Source organism: Hirundo rustica, chromosome 1 (assembly GCF_015227805.2).
Source record: "Hirundo rustica isolate bHirRus1 chromosome 1, bHirRus1.pri.v3, whole genome shotgun sequence".
Lineage (NCBI taxonomy): Eukaryota > Metazoa > Chordata > Aves > Passeriformes > Hirundinidae > Hirundo > Hirundo rustica.
Window position 1 is genome coordinate 39877782 of NC_053450.1, and position 24648 is coordinate 39902429.

The 24648-nt window shown below is 35.2% G+C and overlaps 1 protein-coding gene across 1 annotated transcript in view; it reads right to left on the reverse strand.

Annotated features, from left to right (window-relative positions):
• LOC120759734 (lipoxygenase homology domain-containing protein 1) overlaps positions 1-24648 on the reverse strand; it is a 134373-nt gene that overhangs the window by 97600 nt on the left and 12125 nt on the right. The window contains 8 exon segments of the mRNA XM_058419974.1: positions 2266-2491; positions 12055-12218; positions 16646-16704; positions 19038-19192; positions 21464-21615; positions 21851-21983; positions 23986-24040; positions 24042-24070. Coding sequence (XP_058275957.1) covers positions 2266-2491; positions 12055-12218; positions 16646-16704; positions 19038-19192; positions 21464-21615; positions 21851-21983; positions 23986-24040; positions 24042-24070 — 973 coding nt within the window.

The following is a 24648-nucleotide window of genomic DNA, read 5'->3' on the forward strand; positions in this document are numbered from 1 at the left end:
GGACAAGGAACATGAGTTAGGAAGGGAAGCTGAGACTGGTGTGATGGAGGGATTGAGAAAGAACTGAAACATTTGGAGTAGGAGACCAGATTAGTGACAATTTTTTGAAGCGGATGAGGGACAGTCAGAAAAATTACGAGAGGTTACCAAGATGAGAAATTTGAATGGAAAAGAAGCAAGTTCAGAGAGGAAGATAAAGAAAAGCTAACATAGGAAATAAATTCAGATCTTAAGATGAGATGCTAGAAGAAAACCAAAAGCCAAGAAGCCAAAGAGTCAAAAAACAGTTCCAAGGCTTTGGGTCCATATTGGTTGCATAGAAGACTTCAGCTGGGGAAAGGGAGGAAAAGAACAAGGAAAAATTACTTTCTTCTTTGAGGGAAGCTGAGCAATGAGGTAAGCATTTAGGAAAAATAATTACAAGATCAATGCCTTCTGTGCTTAGTTTACATTTGTTCGCTTTGTTTAAAGTTTCCAGCACACAAGTTTTATACTTAAGCAAATCTAGCATCACAAGAAGATAACAGATTAAATTGAAAGTACAGAATACAAACTCCTAAATCATATCAAATCCTCATTAAGTAATTACCAGCATGTAGTTTCTTCTGTGGAGAAAGTGACTTGATGTGGTTTGCTCAGTACTTGCAAACAATTAACTTTTAAATGGGAAATGAAAATGGATAGTGTTTCATTTGCTTGTTCTTGAGAAAATAAATAGCAAATCCTTTGGACTCCTTGCTGAGTTTGTATTGATGTTCAACTTAAATGTTCCTAAAATCAATAACTAATTAGTAAAACTTAAATTTTTGAAAAATTTCCAAGTTCTTTTGGAAATATATCTATTCTTACATACTTGAGACGTATCTTTTATTAAAGATAATGTTCCTGTAAATACAAGGATATATGCAGTAATACAATGATTAAAGACTAAGTAAATGTGCCATTTAAGATATTTCCTGCATTTGATATAACTGACTTGATTTCTCGCATACAAATATATAAATAGAGTGCACTGACCAGGATATAAGTACTTTTCTATGGATGGGTTTTCCAGACTCCATAATGCAGATTTGAATTATTGATGCTGAATTGGTTGTTTGTACAACTTAATTGGCTTCTGCACTGTTTTTCTATTACACCAGTAAATGACATATGTCACTCTGGGTGGCATACGGTACTGTGGTACCCGACACTAATCATAAAACCTGGTTCATCCTGATCCCATTTTTTGAAATCTCTTATTGAAATTATTAACTATTCTATATTAAAAAAAAAAAAAAAAAAAAAGGTAAAGTAGAAAAGTGAGCTGGCTCATACATGTTTTTCAGCATCTTCTGACCTCTGCAATAAAACATTCACATACCAGTCTTTTTTTTTTTTTTTTTTTTTCAGAAAATAATAATCTTTTGGCTTAAGGGTTTTCTCTTCTGTGATATTTTCTTCTGAAATTATTTGATTGTCACTAAATCATTATGATCTTTTTTTATATTGAATCCCTGACACCTTGCAAAATTCCATGCATCAGTTTGAATCCAGTTTGCTAAATGGCAGCACCTATCTATGCAAGACCTATCACTGTCAGACATTATTTGCCATCAGTAGCATTGTTATTCTATTAATCTAAAGAGAATCTAGTTTAAAAAAAAAAAATCACACATGGTAGTTATACTGAATTCCTATTCCTCTATAAAAGACCAGGACTTTTTAAATAATAACCTTATGTGATGGGCTATTTCCCACTTCACTTGAAGAGAACAAAGTGCATCAAAGCTGTCATAAACTTTGAAGTTCCAAAGTGTCACCCTGCAGCTAACAATTTCTATGTGAACGGCTGTGACTCAAGCCTGATTTGAAAAACATGTGTGTGATGATCCAGATCATGGATTTCCTGTAAAGTATGTTTTATGCAGGACAAGAAAGGATGATCTAAAACTTGCTAAAAGAAACTGGATATCACATCACATTACATACCTTGATTTCCTGCCTGATGTCTTTCTCTAAAGAGAAGTATTTACCAGTGATGTATGGGCACTCTGAGAAACCAAACATTTTATAGGGTAAGATGCTGTGGCCAACAGCTATTATTCTGATTTTGGGAAGGGAGTGGAGTTAAAGGATCACTTCTGTCTCCTGGAGCTAGAAAGTATCTGGACGGGACTGCTTCATGGTTACACTGGCTTTTGGGCCGGCCGCCCTGGAGGAAACATGAACAACTGTCATAGGATATGGTTAGTGAACACACGATCTAAAATACTGAGCACGTACATGGCAAAAGCTCCTCTACAGGGTCCCTTATTGCCACTTCTCTCCACGTATCACATTCATCCTTGTCTTTGGAAAGCCAGCTCTCTATGGGGAGACAAATCTCTTCAACAGAAAGAGGGACTACTTTTTCAAATGTGACTTCCTCCAGGTACCATCTGGGATCATTTCCAGTGTTGTCACGGCCAATGCGGATTTTATGTAACAGCCCAAGATCTATGAGATTAACCTGTAAAAAAAATTTATATATGTAAAAAAAAAAAAATCCAAATTTTAATAACAAATTACATTATTGTCTTTAGCCATCCTTCTTATACTTGGCATGTGAAACAAATGTGCAGCTAACTTAGCCAAGAGTAATTGTTTTGTCAGAAAACTAAGCCTTAATAGACAATGTATCCCGGAGACAAAGAATAAAAACATATAGCATAGTCTGCAAGTGTAATTTTACTGACTTCAGTATCTCATTATTTAAAGTGAGTAAAGGGCTCAGATAATGCAGTCTATTTCTAGATCTCTTCAAGAGATCCATTTTCTAGTGTTGTAATGTAAATCTCTATTTCTAGACAAATATTTTAATAAGCAGAAATAAGTTCAGTCATTGCTACACAAAATCATACAAGTCCATGCAGTTACCATCAGAAGAGCCCTGTTAACTCTTCCTATCCCTTATCAGTCTGCTCCTTTTCTCACTGACTCCTATTTTTATGTGCACTTGTGTCAGGGTAAACTGTTTCTGTAAGTGCTGATGCCACACTGCAGCAAATTTAAACAATAAAACATGACTATGTTGCATTGAATACTGCAGCCTTCAAATCAGAGCCACTACATTTTGGGTCACAGAAGTATTCTGGGCAATTTTGATGGCAGGCACAAAAGCAGGGTTAACCACTTTCAACCTTTTCTTTTTTTTAACTTTTTTATTAGTGTTTTGTTTGAAAGGTCATGGTAATTGGGAAAAAATCTCCAAGTAAAAAGGAACAAAAAATTGTAGTTTTCTTTACTATTATAGCAATTTTGTACTATTTCACATCAAAACAAAAAGGAAACAAACATCCCTGAGGCAAGCCTGGCATAACTCTGTTTCATAGGGCGAGAGCATAACACATACGCCGTAGTAAAAAGTCATAATAGAGTAACACTTATGACCATTTTAGTAGGTTTTGCTATATTAAAACAGTATGTTAAAGTAAGATGTGCCAACTGAAGATACAATTATAGCATTAATGCAACAAAACCATGTACCTCAGAGATACGCTACTAATACTCACAGCAGAATTACAGCAACAGATATAAAGAACGACTGAGGGAGCTGGGGTTGTTCAGCCTGGAGAAAAGGAGACTCAGAGGTGACCTTATCACTCTCTACATCTTTACGAAGGGTGGTTGTAGCCAGGTAGGGGTTGATCTCTTTCTCCAGGCAGCAACTGACAGAACGAGAGGACACAGTCTCAAGCTGTGCCAAGGGAAATATAGGTTGTATATTAGGAATAAGTTTTCATGGAAAGTGATAAAGTACTGAAATGGTCTGCCCGAGGAGATGGTGGAGTCACCATCACTGGATGTGTTTAAAAAAAGATTGGAAGTGGCACTCAATGCCATGGTTTATTTGAGGTGTTTTAGGGCTGGGTTGGACTCTCTTCCAACCAAGTGGATCTGTGATTCTGTGAAAGCACTCTGAAACTAGCCACAAATGTAGCCAGAAGATAGGATAAATTGCCCTAATAAATACCACCCAGCTGCAAACCCGAGACCTCTGCAGTGGGCAAGGGATTGTTAAGGTTTCCTTGAAAATCAATCTAAAATATATATAAGAACTCTCAACGTTTATTGCAAACTGTGTAGAGGATGGTATTGGTGAACTACAAAGGTGGTGCTCTCCTGAAATGTAGGCACTGGCTGCTGTTTGTGGTGAAGAAGTGTTAAGGGCCAATTTCGTAGATAAAACACTGATACCTTGTGCCTTCACAGCCGTGATTAAACTCTGGCTTAATCCCTGTTGAAAGAGAAGCATCACAGCCATCACAGATTATTGTACAGAATAATCATTACCATGATTCTTGGTCAGGACCAGGAAACTCTATAAAAGAACCTTTTTCAATTTCTGAAGCATCTAATCTGTCATTCGGCTATGAAGCAAACTGGAACATTGATAAAGCAAATCCTGCATATACATTGTGTGTGTGTGTGTATGTGTATGTGTATATATATATATATATATATATGAGTTGTAACATGTGTCATTTGAGTCGGCTCAACAGTGAAGTTAGAACTTATAAAATTATATTGATTTATCATATTATGCTAAACTGGATTATTTTTGTTGTTGTTTCAGAAGGAGGTCTAAGATGGGAGATATGTTTCCAGGTGAATTCTCATGCAAAGACTGTGAACATGTCCTTCTGGCTCTTCTCCTCCTGCTATGCTCCAGTAGATCAATTTCCTTCTTGTGCTGGAGGCCCTAGAGCTGGATGCAGCACTCTAGGTGAGTCCCACAAGAGCAGAATAGAGGGACAGAATCACTTCCCTCAACCTGCCAACCGCATGGTAGATGATCTTTGGCAGACCACTGGTACAACTAGAGAAAATATCACAAAAATAAGCACATGTAGGGGGGGGGGGGGGGGTGGAGGGAAGGAAAGAAGTAAAAAAGAAAAATGAAGAAGTAATTTGAAAAAGGTGAGGGAAATTATGAAACCCATTCATCACCTTATCAGCATGCAGGGACTTCCTGTTACTGGATAAGCAAGAGAGCAATCCATCAAACCTAATCAAATGAAGTTTCAAGAAAAAATGGTAGAGAGCAGAAAGCTCTGTCCAGACCATGAAGTTTCTCCAGGAGATGCATCTAGTTGCAACTAGTTCAATTAGATTTGTTGAAGTCCTGTTTAGCATCTCTAAACATGCATGTCCTTGTGTCTTTCTATACTTCCTGTCATTCCCTAACATTCACACCCTAAAAGCAATTACGATATAAGCAAATTAAGAAAGTTATGACCACGTGCTAAAGGGGAATTTGCCCAAAGTTTCAAGTTAAATATATATGTTTGCTTTCAGCTAAAGGGAGAAACACTATAAAGCATTCTCATCTATAAAGATGTTTTTGGTAGGATAAACTATGCTGGACTTACAGGTAATGGCATATGTCTGAGTCTGAAAAGTCTCAAAAATAATTGAGACTGCCCATTTGATAATATGCTTAGTAATATGCTTAATATTTTTGCATAATATTATTTTTCTGAATAATTGTTTATTAGTGACCTTGGGGGGAAAGAGTCATGCTTATTCTTAGGTGGTAATTAGGCAAAGGCAGAGGGGAAATCAATTGTATATGATGTCCTGAAAGAAGTATAATGCAATTAAAAATTTATTTTCAGTACCTGTTGCATATTTGTGGCTTAGAACAATTTATCTTGATGTCAGATCAGATTTCACATTAGTCTCTCAGTGGTATTGACTTGCTAACACGTTGTTTTTTGTCAATTGGAATCCCGTCAAATGTATGTCAAATTTGCTCTTCCAGTGAAATGCAGAGGAAAATATTCTCATAACACAGTAGAGGTAACAATATTCTTTTGACAACATAAACAGTGTCTTGAGGTTGCTTCTTTCTTTCCTGTGTTGAATAAATTGCCTTGAACTTCTGCGTGACTTGAACACAACCTGGCATTTAGAAATCTACTTTCACAGTCAGAACATTCTGTAGAAAGTTGTAGAACAAAGTTGACTTTGTCACCCTTGTAAACAACGTGCTTACCAAAACTACAGTCTAGCTGTTCTATGACGTTCCAGCACTAAAGCTGCAAAAGTAACATTCCTTTTTTATATGGAAACAGCCATTCTGATAGGCCTGCAATAAATGTCCAAAGAGGAAAGGATTAGTTCCATGACTAAAGCATCACTCTGAAAATTAGGCAGCTAGATTCTATTCCTGGTCTGCTTTAGGCTTCCTAAGAAGCATTACAAAATTCACAAGCCCTTTTTGCTTCACTTTTTCCAGTATACAGCAAGGACAAGATTTACATGTCTCTCACAGGGATGTTGCAAAACTCTCTTCATAAATTTTGAGATCCTCAGAAAAAGACACCACTCTGAAATTCTGGATTTTTTTCTAAAATATTCTGCTCATTTTGGGTTAGTTGCTACTTTTCTAAAATTCAATTGCAATTATCAGGAGTTATGAATTGTAATGATGTAGTAGAGTTTGGACATGGAGAGAAATTCAAATTCCATTATGATGTGGCTTACATCAGCCACCTCTAGGACATAAATAAAACCTAAACTGCAGAGGTAACAAATAAGGAAACACAATTTGATCTAAAGAGATCTAGATACCACAAACATCAGGTATGGTGATCTTCTTAGAGATGGTCTGTTAGAGAATTCTTCTACAAATGCCAACCTCTTCCCAGAAAAAGATTTTGCAAAACATCTGAATCATCATCCACAGTTAACTTGTTGGTTGATTGTGAAACTCCTGATGCATTAACCAATTTAGTCCTGTATAAGTTCTAAAGGGGATTGACCTCATATAGACCTTGCTTAAGTGACAGGCTGCCAGCACTTAATAAGCTTAAAAATACCATTGTGACTACAACAATAGTGGTAATTCTATTGACTTTGTAGCATTTTTCTTCACTGTTACAGGCAATAATATCAATACATATTTCATGGTACAATTACCAGGACAAATTATTGAAAAAACTCTCTGCAACTTTCAAAAGGTTCATGTTTTCACACACAGCATCTTTGCTTTAGTCATATTTTAAATGTTTGCAAGCAGTTAAACTAGACTGACTTGCTAAACAATACATCTATATGCTATGCTCATTGCTACTATTTATAGGACTAAATAATCTTACCTTAGGCAATGGGACCATTTTCATTAAATCACGTGTTAGACAACTTGGCCTTACGTTTTGAATTCGAATTTTAACAAAGCTCATATTTTACAATTTGTCTCCAATAATAAATTGAAATCCAAGTTTATCAGCAAGTAGTTACTCCTAAAGAGGATGCAAGGACTAAATTTTAATTGCATTTCTAAATGAGCTGTGCAAATACACTTTTTGGACCCCAGCATACCTGTAATATTTTGAGTGGAGTCAGTATGACTTATCTTCATGTACTTAGGTTGTTTAACTAAGTAAAAAGTGAAGTTCCTTGTCTGAACAAGAAAAGGTTCAGTGGAAAGATACTTCAATAAAAAGATTGAAAGGATATATACATGTAATGACTCCATTTCTCCTTTATATACTAGAATAAGTGAGATAATATCGCTGTTTTCCTGTTGTGCAGAAAATATCCTGCAATCTCTGAGATAAACTCAGGCTAGAATGAAAATCATTTGGATAATTCAAGACTTCAGAAGCAGCTGCACCAAAATCCTAATGTCTAACACACCCACCAGAGAATATGCTTCACAGACATTTAATTATTTCATGTAAGGCCACTTCATTAACAGAATTTTGGAGAAGTCATGTACAGCAGTTGGATTCCCAAAAGAAAGAAAAATCATTGACTGTATTAGTTTAACTTCTGCAGCATCCATATATAATAGAGAAGTCTTTGGAAATAGATATTTTTCAATTGTGAACATGCAGATAATAACTGTTGCCAAAAATACAATAACTATTATACCAGTACAGTACCCAGGATCCACCCATGCTGCTTGATTTTTCCAGATGTCTGAATTCAGCCAATTGGTTAATTGTTCCCAAAAAACTTGGCACATTTACACACTAAGTCAATAATTATTGTATGTCACAGGTGCTCACACAAACATGTAACAGTGTCATGAAAAATGATGGATATAGATAAGTAAGGAATAGGATTACAGACCACACAAAGATCAGCATTATTTTTTCCTACTTCATGCTTGCTTTGGTCACAAAAAGAGATCGGGTAAACAAATACTGCTCATTGCACAGTGACTGTTAAAACACTTTTTTTTTTCCCTCCAGTGCACTCATGCTCTGGAAGACCTTTTCTTTTAATATGGAGTTAATCAAATTATGCCAACAGCAAGCACAAATATACATATACATATACATATACATATACATATACATATACATATACATACATACACTTGATACTGCAGTACATACTGCCTAATTACTGAACAAGTAACATCACATTTCCCACTCCCATTTCTTGAAGATGAAATGAGCTGGTTTTCTCCAAGATTTTTTATGAGCTTTTTACAATCTTGTGTTGTTTCTTGGAATAAGCTAAATTTTGTTTAATGCACAGATTATGGCTGATGAAGATCATTTTATGTACTTCTCCCTTTTATCTCAGTAGGGGATGAGGTTCATCTTGTTATCATCTGCATTTCACAGACAGTGACAGTTTCAAGTGGAGTAACAGTCATGAGTATGACTGTTTTATGCTGCCTTAAGCAGAACTGACTAAAGCCTGGGCTTCTCTATGATTTATTCAACTGTTTCTGGACCGAAATGGTCATTATGGAAGATGGAGACAGCTGGAAAATAGCAGGACACAAGCAATGTCCAGTTTTTTAAGCATTGTCAGTCCCATGAGTAAGAGTGTGGATAGCTACGTTACTGCTTATGTTCACTTTTGCAATCTTCCCACTCTGGAAGGATTCTAACTGAGCTCATTTCAGCCTCTTTTATTTGAACATTGGGAGCAAAAATCCATGAAAATGGATTTGTTTCAACCTATTTTTACAGCATTTAGTTTTCTTCTCACTGCTTCTCACTTTACTTTGGAGATCTCGGTTCTGACTGAAGAAAGAATGACGATGGATCCAGAGTACAGGAGTGAAAGATTCACAGCGTAACACAACAAATTCTGAGAGTCTGTAGGGCTGATTCTAAAGAAAGGAGTTTTAATTATTCATGTATAGCTTATTTTAAATGTCTGATGATTTTATTTAAACAAGAGGAAACCAAAATGAAAAACAACAGATCAAGTTCTAAGTGTAACAGATTCCCGAGATGCAGTACAGCATGAGGGTGCTCCTGATGAACACAACTTAATGAACAAAGTAAAGTGGAAGTGGAAGAAAAATGGCTGTATTTAACACTTTAACAGTCTCAGCATAGGAGCACTATTTATTTAGAGTTATTGTATTAAGTATCTCTTCAAGTATTATAGGAGCCCTGCTTTTCATCTCCATATATTACTTTCTTGTATTTGCCCTAGACCATAGAATTGGTTTAAAGAATTTTTTATGGAGATGAAGAAACTAAATTGTGTAAATGGATGTGGCACCAGCTTTAAAAGTTAGAAAAATGAGCTCATGCAGCAAAATTCTCACCAGGGGTGGATTTCAGTTTCCAATGCTCCTAAAATACCACGCATACTTCATGTTCTGTACTTGCAAACACGGAGCAGCTACCATCCTTACAAGGACAGCCACCAACCAGAAAATATAACCTAAAGTTAAACTGAAGATTTGGAAGATTTCTTAGGAAAAATTCCAGCACTGCTGGTAGTTTAATATAGTGTTATTTTTTAAAACATTGACTGTGTTGAGATTCTTAAGACCAACACCTCCCTGAAGAGATTGAAGAGCTGATACTGAAGGAAATTCACAAAGCAATCATGGAAAAAGTCTTGTTCGGTAAATGGTGGGTCCTGCCATGATTCTTAAGGTGAGCAGTATTTTGAAAGCAGATCTACTGAACCAGCCAGTGTGTTTACTGACTTCATTATTACTAGAACAGCAGAACTTGTACCCGAAGGTATGGAATTATTATGTATGGAAGTAATAAAAATTGAGAGATTGCAGCTGGCTTTTTCAGAAGATAATAGGCTTACAGTCTTATGCTTACTTCTCTTTGACACAGAAGGGAATATTTGGCATGACCAAACATTAAAAGAATATTTATAAAAAGAATTTCTTTATCAAACAGTCTGTACAGTCATAAGAGATAATTCGGCATGTTTCAAAGAATGATGATGCAGAATACAGGGCTCCAGAGAATATAATTTACAATACAATTAAAGCTCCAGTGTCTTGAGCAGCTCAGCATTCTGCCAAAATCAGTATTTTTGAAACACTGAGAAATACACAGGGAATGTGATGACACATGAGGAAGATGCAGGAAACAGATCAGAGTTGTGATGAAAGCTGTAACTTATGGTAGATTGATATTCCTCTACTGGAAAAGGAATGGCTCTCAACAGAAAAATTATGCCTTAAAAATTATGCTTCAATAGTAACAGAAGCAGAAAACCACAGCCCAGAAGTAGCTTCTTTGAACGCACAGGAACAATTCAGAGCAGAAAAGGAAATCCACCAGATTTAAATTCTGTTTTTTTCCTGTTCCCATATTGTTTATCCTTGACGTACCCATCTGGTAGGAAAAATTGCTAAGCCACAAATGTGCAGGGTACATATGATGGTCTTGTGGAAACTTAGAACACAGGACACCAGTCAGAAACAAGAACTCTCCCTATCACACAATTGTAAATTACCTTCAATGAATTTCATGTACTGCCATCATATGGAAATCTCCAAGGGTAATAACCTTGTTACATTATACCTGCATTGCAATGGACTTTGGCTGTTTTTTTAATTTCATTTACACAAGCCTTAATCAGAGATAGCCAAGGTTAATGAAATTACATTTGCTTTATAAAGCAATAGAAGCAACACTAAAATTAAGTTCTAGAATGAAATCTCAGGAGGCTGTAGAGGAGAACCAGCTGATTTACTCAAGTTTTATTAACATTCTGGTTTTCATTATTTTCAACTTTACTGAATATTCATTGCATAACTTTATGTAATGCAAGCTACTACACAGTTATCTGTTCTTTCTAGTATTCTTTATTTGTATTAAGACAATCCTGTACAGTTTGGCCTCATTCTCTTTTTGTGGGCCATGTCTCTGTAATTTCTTATGGTTGTGTGTGTGACTACCGGGATTTTGAAACTATATTGTATTTTGATAGTTTTTGTGAGGTATGACTGTGTTTTATTTGTTTCCAATATATTATGCTGATCTCTTCCAGCACCCTGAGTCTGGCTGATTTTGGTATCAAAAGATACTTTCTGTCCCATCTGTCACTGATTCCCCATCATCTGTTTATTATGCATAAATTATTTAAACCAAGTAACATATCACAGATTTAACTATTGCAACAGGTATAGTTCTGACCAAGGAACTGCATGAACTAGAGAAAATGGCAGGAATTACAGGATCCTGTAGAAGTCCTGAGAAATGTCCTGTTTCTGAAGTATACCTCAGGGAGAAATGTCTCCATTTTTGTCAGCAGAGAGAAGTGTCTCCATTTGCTCGAAGAAACAGGACAACTAGTTTAAATCGCATGAGTTAACTTAATCTATGTGATTTACCTCTAGTTTCTAGCTACCCTCCCCTACCCTTCTTACTTTCTCCAAGAAAAATTGTGCAAACAAGGTTGTGCTTTAGTGGAAGTTTGAGGAAGTTAGTGAAGAATTTACAGTGGACCCTTTCAAAGATGAATATGCAACACAAACTATAACCTAGACTATCTTAACACATAAATGCAAAAAGAGTTCCTTTTACTTCTTCAAATCAACATCTAGTGTAATCTAGCACATCAATGAGATGAAAGTATGAAGAAGACTCTGAGAGATATGTCTGCCCCATGCAGCTGTGAACACATTTCTTGATTCAAAACTCATGGTCGTAAAAGTCAGCCGCTCCCACAAAAATTCTTAATCATCCTTACATGTTTCTTTGAGTCTTTTTATTGCCTCTATTATCTAGTTTTGAGAAAATCTACTTTGCATATGTTTTGAATTCTCTGGTTTATATAACAGCCATACTATACCTTAAATGCATTTTTACTGTTGGGATCGAACAGCTGCTCTTTCCCGGATCCCAAAGTAATAGGACCAGAAGCTCTGTTTTCTCCATAAGCATAAAGAAATACTGTTGCTGTTGTGCCAGCTGTTTCAAAATCCCCAGTGACTACAGTTATCTTCCAGTCTTCTTCTGTAAAGTAAGAAAAAAAAAAATTAAAATATTTTTTAAAGTGTTAATTATACGAAACATTTACTTGAAAGATATAAATGAAAGCAAAGTCTGGCCCAAGGACTGTGCCTATAATGTACCTAAAAGGTAATGATGTCAGGAGAGTCAACAGAGGACTGGCCAAAGACCACACCATTCAAACTCATCTTAAGCAAGTTATGGATTAAGGATCAAAGAGGCTTACACTCCACTAAAGCCAGAAATATGAACACAGAGCTAAGTGAGATTTCTAGTGATAACCCTAAGGGTCAACACAGAAGCAGACCACCATCCGGAATTTGGATTATGACAACAGTATAACCAAGAAATGCAACAGAAAAAATGTCAAAGCATCCCAATTAAGTACAATTTCCTCTCATTTTAAGTTGATGTCATACATCAACAGAGTTCCATTTGCCTGGATGGGGGCATGATATTGAAATTGGCATGAAAAAAGATAAGGTTTTGTAGAAAATTCTGAACAGATTAGGACTCATTAGAAAATCATTTTATATAAAGAACCCTGACACTAAAGTGTCATCTCTGCTTCCACACAATGTACACAAGTTATTTAAATATTCAAAAGCAGCTTAATAGAAATCTTATTTTAAAAAAGAACAATTCATGACTGTAAAATACATTTCTACATCTGAAAAGATGGGATTGCACACTTCTCCACCCCTCACTGATTGCAGCTTTTGTCTGTGTGAAGTTCCACACAGAGACTTAAATTCATTCTGTTCAAGAAAAACAACAAACGAAATACCAGCCCACAGCCAACTTCTAAATAAATGCCATAGCATACACTGCAGTTTTCTTAATAGAAAGCTGTCTGGTAATGCCTGCATGATTTAAATCTCTTGTCTGACAGAAGTATTTATCTTGGACCATCCTCATTATCACTCAGTAATTTGCCCTACAAAAATTGAACTGGAGCAGGAAGTTTGATTTCCTATTTTCCAAGTCTTTAGAGGTCTGGCTGATGTCTGGCTTGGGAAGGTGATAGAATTTTAAATGCACATAAATACACAGCTGGGAGTTCAGAAAGCAGCAACAGCTCATTTGTTCTGTCCAATCAAACCCGGCCCACAGGATGAGGGAAGGAATTGTCCCCCTGTATTCTGCTCTGATGAGACCCCACCTGGAGTACCACATCCAGCTCTGGGTTTCCCAGCGAAAGGATGTGCACCTGTTGAAACAGGCACAGAGAAGGGCCATGAAAATTATTAGGGGCTGGAGCTCCTCTCCTGTGATAAAATGTTGTTCAGCTTGGAGAAGAGAAGATTCCAGGCAGGTACAGTTTATTGACAGCCTTTCAGTATATTAAGAGGCTTAAAAGAAAAGCAAAGATTCTACCAGGACATGTAGTGATATGTCAAGCAGGAATGGTTTTAAAGTGAAGACGGTAAACTTAGATCAGATATGAAGAATATATATGTATTTTTACTGTAAGGATTTTATGACACTGGAACAGGTTTCCAAAGAAGTTGTGGATGTCCCATCTCTGGAAATGTTTTGAATCCAGGTTGGATGGGGCCTTGAGAAACCTGGTCTAGTGGAAGATGTCCCTATCCATGTCAGGTGCTGTACTAGATATCTTTAAAGATTTCTTCCAACACAAACTATTTTACAATTCCATAAAGGAAGTGAACCATCCAATTTTACTTAAGAATTGTCAGACTCCAACTTGTCAGAAACTCTTTTGTGCCTTTGAAAATCTGCATCTTCACAGCTTTCTCTATAGACTCACTTTCTTGATAAAAGAACTGTAGCACCAGGAAACAAAAGGATAAACATCAATTAGAAGAGTGAAAAGCCTCTACACACTGATGGTGGAAAAAAAGAGCATAAGGCGAGGGCTCCCTGCCCCATAGAAAAAGAGCTTGTTTACAAAAAATTCAGCCTTTTCCATTTTCAAGCAATATTTAATGTTAATTTCCTAAAGACAAGGTTCCTTTGAACCATTTAACTGGAAAATAAGGACAACTCCATTTACCAGGAGTGCAGACAAGGGGTAAAATATGACCTACTACTCCTCCTAAAATTTTAAACATCATTCAGAAAAAAATACTCATTTTAAAGCAGGTAAAACATATTTTCCTTTTGCCATGTTCATTGATTAATTGTGCCTCAAGTGGTTTTGATGGCCCTTTCCATTTTACTACCCTTTCAAAGTCTGCCTTTTGTCAATAAATGGGGTTCTGAAATGATGCAGTTGCTACTGTTGAGGCTTTATTTTCTAGCTAGTCCAGCTCCTAACTCCCAAGTATAAGCTTATTATCTATAAAATATTTTGTGCATAGCTACCCCTCTGAAGTTAAAGTTGGGAATCAAACTTCCCAAAAAAAACCATTAAGAAGAGTTTTGATTTGAACTCCTCTATATTGACTTTGAGGATCATTCCTTTTTTCCTGGAAAAAGAAAGGACTTGTGTTGGAAAGATAGTGTGGGTAAGAGAAAGGAAAAAAGTCTTCAAATTTCTAATCTCTCTGATGCCAGAAATCCTCATTGCATTGCATTGCATGTTCCAAATAGAAAAGGGAAACAGTAAGTATTAGAAAAACATAATTCTCGTTGCCATAAAAAGCTGTGTTGTTTTGATGAGGTAGAGTGCCAATAGTTCCTTAAAGACTTAAGAGGAACACACTATGAGAGGAAAATAATACACATAAAGGTGTTATGACGTACCTTTCATTTAGCATACATAAAAGAAAGGTGCAACCCATCATCTGGGGTTCTGGGGACATCAGAAAATGGTATCTTGCCACAGATGACTGTCAAGACATGGCGGGTTTTGTGTGTTGTTTGATTTTTTGGCTGTTGTCTGGAGTTTTCTTGTTGGTGTTCTTTTGTGTGTGTGGGTATAGTTTGTTTTGTTTTTTGTTGGTTTTTTTTTTAATTTCCTATATTATTAGAAACATTACATTACACCAGAAAGTTCTACTTCCTCGGAAAATTATTCTTTTTTTTTTAAGAGATACACAAAGGAAATGTGATATATTTAAATGTTCATGGGAAAAAAAAATAAGTGAAGAAACTCTCAGCTCAACCACTAAACCAGGAGGAATTGGCAAAGTCCCTCTAGGTGCAGGATACACAATTTCAAATCCCTTTCCCACTGATCCATGTTCTACCAAGTGTCCCAAACAAGAGGCTCTTTGTTGCACACACTTTTGGCTGCCTTTCTCTGAGTGGGACATTTGCTTAAATGACACAGCCCAGAGACCCAGCTGCAGGAGAGAAAGGACTAAGCAGACCCATTTGAATCATGGAGATGAGGCTCTCTCAGGGCAGGCCATGCAAAAGTGAAGTGTATGGAACAAGTAAAGCACATAGTGATGAACAAGGAGCAAGTTACTGCCTGATGAAAAAAGCACAGAAAGCAAGGACAAAGATACCTGTGACTCAGAAGCCTATAACAGGGTGGGATTTTATATATTTTCTAAAATAAGTGGGCAAAACTTTTATCGTCAAAATCGTATTTTCATGGATATTTTTATTGATACAACAAATTTTGAATAAACATTTCAAAACTTTCTCACAACGCCTCCTAGATCATTGTTCAACCTACAGCATAAAGCACTTCTCACAGCTGAGAAATTCTAATGTGTTATTAAGAAATTAAATTTAATCTGCTCTGGTTGCCAGGATAGAAAATTTAACCTGAACAAATATGAAATCACAAGTAAAACAGAAAATGAAAATATATTGTTGAGAACAAAACTATATATAGGCCAGGAAAAAGAATCATGTTTTAAAATGTTAACTATAAAAAAATGAAATTAAGATAGATCACCAATAAGTACTAGAAGAATAGGAATTTTTCAAAGAAGCAGAAAGAAAAATAACATTATGGAAAGAAAAATGACAGAATAAAAAGAAAGCATAAACAAAGTTATTTATTTTTTAAATTAAAATGTGAAGTTCAGAGTTTACTGAGATGTTCAAATAGTGTGTTATAATTAATGTTTTAAAATAAATACAAATGGCAACAAATGTGTAAAGCAATTAGTTCTGAAACAGAAACAGTCTTCATTAAAAGCAGAAAACAAGAGCAACATTTACCATTTGCTTTTCACATTTTCAACTGCTGACTTTTTCAAATTCTGCCAAAAAAAGAGAAAAAAATCCATTAATAAAATATCTATCGTTTAACATTACAGAAAAGGTTTGAAAGAGGTCAAAAATGCATTGTTTTTCTAGCCAATACAAGAAAATTCTTTCTCATTCATTCCCTCATTACTTTCTCGCTATCACCTACAGCAATTATATAAATTGTGTTTCTCAGAAATATAACAAAGCAAGCTGCAAAATTGTTAACTATGGTATTTACGGTGTAAAATCTGCCCAGATTTCTTCAGAGGAAAAGGATTACTAATTATTAGCCATAAAGTTACAGTAAATCTCACCTTGAGGGTACAGCTCAATTTCTGAATGCATTATACCTTGAGACATAAATGGAAGCCACCTAAGAAAGAAAATAAGAAAGCATTAGGAATCAATTTTTATTTATATTACCATATAACTGAATGGTCCATATCAGATTTTTGTACTGAATACACCTAACAGCAAAAGGTCTCTACTCCTAAAATTTTAGTATTTGATTTATGTTAAAGTAGAAATTATTTGACTCAATAAAGAAACTTTTTTTGTGCAAAATTAAGAGCTATGTAGGTGTAAAATACACTTGTATCAGATTAAGAGACTCACATGGCACTACTATATTTGCTTCTATAGCTAAACAGAAGAATATAGCACAGAACATTTTTTTCAGTACTATGAATTGAGAGGTAAATATAATTTGTTTGTATCTCTTGCAATATTTCTTAAAACTACAGTTCAGTGTTAAAAACAAATATGGAACCAAACACTTCTCTTTCTTATTCTTCCTATAAATTGAGGACAGTCTAGAAAAGGACAAATCAAGGAAAACATTCTTTAGGTTTCCTAGTCATGTTACCCTAGATTATGTATCATTTTGAAAGCTTTCATTCAGATCATGGATTACCAGCAGCTTTTGTTTCCTCTCATTTGGTAAAAAATCAGCTTTTTTTACCAGAAAAGAAAAGCAGCAATCTTCTGGGCTGTAGTTTATTTCCTTGGACCACTTCCATGGACTCTCAAGGAATGACCTAAATTAAGCAGTCCTCTGTGAAGATTGTTTGGATTCCAGTCCAGTACAAACTGGACAAGAAAAGTGCAGAGCAATTTATGAAGTTTCCTATCTTTTTCTTGAAACATTGCTTGGCCAACTCATACAAGAGTTACTCCCTAAGAAATAAATTTTCTCTGACTAAACGACTTATTTCTATTACTTCTGTTAAAAACTCATGGCACAGGTATCTTCTGAAATCCCAGATGCTTAAAGGTATCAGTAACCTGTAAATACTGTATAATTGAAATCGAGTAGAAGCTGTTAGATGTTCAGGAACTAATATCAGGTTTTTAAGACAGATAAAATGCTTTTGTTCCCTTGGCTAAATGAGAACAAATACAGAACTTCTTTTCATGTCCTGGATCAGAAAATAGCTATGAAAATAAAGTAAATGTGAGGTTGAAGATTAATGAATTAGATTTCTGAAGAGCAATAATCTCCCTCCTTGAATAGAGTAAGCATGGAAGCTACACCTGATCCCCACCATTGACTTATTTTAATCCCTTTTCAGTGGAAGGGTTTCCTTGTAGAGAAGTTAGACATTAAAAAAGAAACACTTGTTTCTTTTTAACACTCTCTGTCACAGAATAATAAGCATCTAGTGTTAATTATTACAGAATTAATGCAGAAACCTGTCCTGCCATTTATCATTCCCAAGCCATGTTGCTCACTAAAGATAGCTATGACACAAAGAAAATGTCACCTATATTTTTTTAAAAAGGTAGCAACTACAGCTAGCAACAACAGCTGCTCCACATCCAAAGGTACTCAGAGAAATCCTCAGTCTACTATTTATAACCGTCTTACCGGTTGAAGAAAAATCTCAGGTTTAGAGACTTAATCAAGGTGAGAAAACAACTTTATTCCTGTTTTTGAGGATGTGACAGTAAGAATTGCAAGAAGCTGTTCAGGGTTATGTAACATTTTCATTAAAATCCCCACAAAATAACAAAGCAATGTGCATTTATTAAATATTACTAATAAAATATTATTTATTCTAGTGCCTTGTCACACAGTCATATTGTTTCTCTTCACTTTCTTTATTTCACTTGAGTCATGCATATACCCACGAGAGAGACTGTAAACTGGAAACACATAACGTGGGATTACCATATTTTTCTAAAAATGCAAAACGAAGTATTTATCAATTTATCAATTGACTTCTACGATGCTCATTTAGTAACTTAAATGGAACATTTACAAGATAGTTCCAGGCATCATATTTGTCTCTCCGGCCATGCTGTAAAGAGAATGAATGCTAGTCCTGGATGGAAAAGCTGTTGTTTTTGTTTTGTTTTGTTTTTTTCCCATTTAGAAATGCACTTAATTTAGAATATTTCAGGTGTTTTATCTTTCCTTCCTGAAAGGTAAATCACGCTTACAGAACTGATCCTGTAATATAACGCTGTACTCTAAAATCTAATAACACAGACTCAATATAAGTGTTTAAACTTTGCCAGAGACCATACAGAACATTAATTCAAGCAATCTGTTCTGGAACAGCTCATTTTGTGGATTTTATGAAACTGTGAAATAATCAAAACATTATTTTTCCTGAAAAATCTCACATTTAAGTACATCTATTGACATAATACTTTTAGTGATACATATTGAAGAATATTTAAGAATACTGCTGTAAAAACTACCTTTCACAATTGAAAACATATTCTGAGTTCTTCTCGGCTTCTCTGAAAATGACTTTATCACAGTACCAATGTTGGGACTTGGGGCTGGCCTCACAGTGCAACAGCACCTTCTGCAGCTTCCCAAGAGATACAGCTTCCACTTCAAAAACACCGACCTGGAAGGCAGAGGAGACAGCACTCTGCAACTGGCTACCAATAAGGCAGTCCAAAAACTGAAGGGTGTTAAAAGCCTGATCAACTCCCACAACGTACAAAGATTTCAATTGGTTTTAATGACAGCTGTATCAAAGAGGTTGGATCTGAAGAGTTAAATGTCTTTTGATGAAGTGTCACAGTAAATAAGAAAAAGAAAACACAGCCAAAATCAGGATACAGTAATAATCCCAAATAAATTGGGCTTTTACAGCCGTAATTCAAAAGGCCACACGCAAACCTTTAGTATTGTATAAATACCTTGCCGTTTGCATTATTCTTTTCTAGGTAAGAAAGACTTAAAGCTGTTATTTCTTTTGTCGATATCACTTTAAAACAGACCTTCTCATAATTTTCTCATTTTGGTTTCACCTCCTCTACTTACATTTTATTCTGCTGAAAGAAACTGAAATCTGACATGCCATTTTCACCTTGTTATTCATTTAGGTTTGTGCTTATAGTTGGAAAAGGTTGTTTTCATAGAAGCATGAAGCTGATCAGGTTCAGGTTGATAATCTTCTGTCTCACTAAAAAGCATACAGCTTTCTGTCTCCAAATGTAATAGTCCAGATCATTCTTCTCAGTAAAATGAAAATGAAGGGAAGAAATACACTGGAAAATTCCTATCTGTAAAGTTCTCCGTGCTCAGCAAATGGTAGAATTGAGACTGCTTGTGCAAGATTACTTATCCCTTGTGTATAGATAATATATGATCACAAGCTATTCTCTCTGAAAGATTCCTGCCTCGAAGTGTGCTCAAGAGAACGAGAGATTTTCAGTATCTCTTTTTATCTTCATTATCTTTATGACCCTATGCATTATTTACTGCAACCACCCAAAGAGCTCAGTGAAACAGAACTGATTTCCCCAGTGACTTCACCTTTGCACTTCTCCCATAGCACCCTGGTTTTTTGCAACCGCTTAATCTCTTTTTTGAAAGGCCATCTGCAGAATATTTCAATTTATCTACATAGTTAAAGCACAGAGTTTACTGCCAAAATCTGTCAAAGATGCAAAATGGTGTGGGTGCTCAGCTGAGAAACAGAGGGGTTAATTTACTGAAATATTTAGCATTTCAAAGAGCTTACTAGGTGCAGAGCAGAGCTCAGTTACAACTGTGGTTGTTCAGAAAAGTTAAACTGGTTAGGCAGCAATACATAAGCATGAAAAATGTGGTCACCCAGGAAAGTTTTATTTTAAGTAATTTGCTCAATATAATGCAGAATATCTGTGGCAGGGATGAAATCAAGATGTTCAAGGCAGCATTCCACTATCTCTGTCATAAAATTATATACCCCAGTCTCTTCTCTGTCTTAGTCACCCATTTCCATAACAAAGTGCACTTTGAACCATTCCCCTTAGCTTCCATGTAAATAATATGCTGAATTGATTATCAATCTGGCTAGAATAATGCCTCCCCCCACAAATTCCACTTAAATTCTGCATTTTCATTTGAATAGAACTTTATCTCTCATACATTAGTAACAGCATAAAATATATATTTTTAAATGGTATAGATACACTTAAAATTTCCCAGTCGGTTATGGTTATTTTTAGCACTTTAGGTACTGCTTTTCATTTTATAATTAAGTGTTCCACTAACATCCTGATGCCAGTGGTTATACATATAAGTGTTAATCCTCAATAGATAACAAAGGAAGAAGCAGTCTCAATAGAAGGTCACAAGAAGGCTAGAGGCAGAGTTAACATTAAATTCAGTAGTTCCTGAAATTCAACCATCTTGAAGAAAATCAGGATGATACATATTTTACTTTTGGAAGAGCTAGGAGGTAATAAATTGGAAAAAAAAAAAAAAAAGTTGCTTTAAGTCTCTCCTGTATTAATCACAATACTTTGCTATTATGCATTAAAAGAAATACAACTCAAACAGACCCACTAAGATCTGAAATCATGGAACAATTTCTGTACACTCTTTTGGAGCCAGCTGTAACTCATCATACTTCGAAAAGATGTGTTTTAAATTAATAGGCAGCTCTTCTCACCATCTGAGGGTGAGGGCCTCAAATAACTTTTCTTTCCCTTTTCCTGCCTATGTTTTCACTCATCCTACTAATTCCTGGGTCAATAGAAGAATATTTTCCCTAGTTCTTAAAAGTTATATGGCTAAACTTATGTGGTTTGCTTTATTATTATTATTATTAAGAACTTGTATAACCTGCATACAGTTACTTAACTATATTCATGAGGCTAAGAAAATTGTTTTTTAAGTTTACCATTCCTCTCTGAAATGTCACAGCTATCCCAGTTTTATGCAGAAGTCTTAGACCAGAATCTCCTCTTTTTCTATAGATACACAAATAAACTGCAGAGCCTGTCTCAACCAGCTCCAAGTCACCCATGTGGACATAAATATGGTGTAAAACAACTTCCAAAAATAAACAAAAGATGAAAATTCAAGTTATAAGTAACCACAATTAATTTTACTCACTATTATGGCTTAATGAGAACAATGCCAGTAAGTCTTATCTGCAGTTAGTTTTCTGGAAGATAGTCTCCAGAAGCCAGTCAAACTATTTGCTTTTAAGATTGCTAGGGCCACAATTCAGTTGGGATAAATACTGAAAACCAGGTAGCCAACATATAAAACTGTACATATATCCTTGGATAGATAGGTTTTCCACCTTCCACTACTGAAAGTTCACACAGAAATTCTCTATCACCATGATTCTTTGATAACCCTGTGTTTGCTGGAAAAATCAGTGTTTTCTTGCTCTTTAGATGTTGCAGTATCACCTGAAGGAGAAGCAATTCCAACTATGACTCAGTTCCAGCACTTTTCTTCTTAACAGCAAAAGATAGTTTTGTATATCTTTTTTTTTTTTTCCTATCTCAGAAAACAGTAACACAATCAGTAAATATGGCACGCAAAATTGCAGTATGAAAATATTTTTATTTTGGCCATTACTATGCATCAAACAAAAGTGCAGTTGAAATTTGTAGGTTTGCCGTTTGAAATGTCACCAAGTCTGGTTTTGGCAAGTAAACCACCTCAATGTAACTCTGCCTGGAGGACTGAGGACTGAAGACTGAAAACCTTCTGGTAGCTGCTGTTACATGACACTGAGCTTTGGGAAGGTGTGGAAAGATGGACACAGATTTTTTATTTTAGAATGAAAACAAGATGACACTCATCATCTACATCCTTCTGAACTTTGACAGGTAGAGAATACACTGGAATATTAAATCAATTTTTATAATCTTTGGCTCTTCTACAACAAAACAAAAAACAACCTGTGTACCATCACCATCTATATATTCTTAAGACGGTTAGAATTCCAATTTCTAGATTTATTTGTTGCTATAGAGTAAGATAGCTACCTTACTTGTTTCCTACAATTACAGCACTTTTTATTCTCTTTTATGAAAGCAACTTTTGTTAGTCTTGAATTAAAATACTTATTACAGGGGTTTTCCAGAGGTCTTGACTAGCAAAAGGAAATAAAAAATTATCTTTCTGCAGTTGAGTTTTTGAGTGTACATATAATATGAATAAGCCTTGCAAACAAAATTATGAAAACAAGTACTCACATCCAAACTCTAACACTTAGGGAATCAGGGCAATAGATGTCTTTATCTCGCTTTCCAATAAAATATTAAAGTAAAATGAGCACTGCTTTCAACACCAAAGCATATATTTATTTTTAACATGAAATACTTTGGCAGCAGTGTTTCCTAATCTCTGATATTTATTGGCAGCACTCCCCCTGCTGATTCATAACAATTGCATACATTAACTGCTTTTTTAGAAAAGCACAGCTTTCAACTTGATTTATTTCTTCATGTGAAATGAAGTTTTTTAAATCTCTGGCTTACTCTATGAAATTTGGGACAAAATGTTAAAGAAATATTTTTTAACCACCAGGCTGGAAAGTGGGATTCCTGCAATCATTTGAGCAACTGAAATATTTATACTCACATCCAGTTTTACTACAGTCTCAGTTAGGAGCTTTGGGTTAATGTAAAACTCTGCTATTGTTGCCTAATTCTGATTGTCTAAATCAATCTTACTCAAATGAAAAAGAATAAACTTGTTTCCTTTACAAATTCAACACAAGAAACAGAGGAAAAATTCTTATCCCATCTTATTTTTATCTGAAATAAATTTTACATTAGTGTCAGCCTTAGCAAGAATTTAGAACAAATTTAGTCTGGCAAACATCTCTAAATATCAAGAGAAAAATAGAATTAAAACAAAGAAGAAGAATTAATTCACCAAATTAAAAAAAAAAAAAAAGCGCTTTTTTTTCTCTGAAAATATTCATAATTATGAGTAATTCTGAGGCCTACTATAACTTACTTAGTTTACCTTTCAGCAAACTTCGTTCATTCCTTGCAAGTTGCTGTCATGGAATGATTGCTGGTTCATAATTTTTAATTTTTCAGAGCTGGAATTTAAAGCTAGAATCTCCCTAACATACACCGAAGAGTACAGAAACACCAAAGAGTATGGAAAATTTTCAGAAAGCAAAACTTAGTCAAACACATCAATACAATAGAATTGCTGTCTGCAGGAATTATGAATAATTACAAAATAATCCTGCATATTTTCATCCCTTAGGAGATGAACTGTATCAGTGTTTTTGTCATCTTGAAAGCAATATAAGAAAACAAATCAGTAAGGACTTATCCCAGTCAGCATTTATTGATTCATAAACCTATGTCTTTATGAAAAGATGGGCCTTTAGTTAACGTAAAAATTAATAAAGTTGGAACAAAATCACCATAAATGTCTCACCCTTTGTAAGTTCCACGCTGTTTGTTCATTTGGTAAAACATCAAGTTCAATTCTTGTAGATATTTCCAATGATGTTTATTTTACCCTGAATAAATTCAGAAAAGTACAGTATATAACTGCATAAAATTACAACTTTATCTTTGCAATTGATTCTAGATTTATCTGAACCATCTAAGTGTTCAGGAACAAAACAACATTTGACTGGCATATTTGAGGTTACAGGATTCAGAAAACACATTGTTTCTGTTTTGACTAAGAAAATGACTGTTCTGAGCCCCAGTTTGACGCAGCCTAGTGGAATCACAATGCTTGCCGGATGAATGATTTGGCAGGTATTTGAACTCTTCAAAGTTTCAAGAGTAAAAAAAAAAAAATGATGAGGATTGTACACGAAAGCAATGAGCAATACAAAATTACACCTTTTAAACAAAATTACATCCTCTGACTACGAGTCACAAATCTTTCATAATTTTGCATGGTTAGATGACCATAAACCCTAATATGTCAACATGAAGGATATAAAATTTTGGAGACCTTAAAGAATAGTTCCCAGAAGCTGGCAGAACATCTGCAAAACTTCAGACACCACTGATGTTATCTTTGCTTTCTGATTATGATTTGCATCCATTTGCACTTTCAAGCATTATGTGTGCTCACACTTAT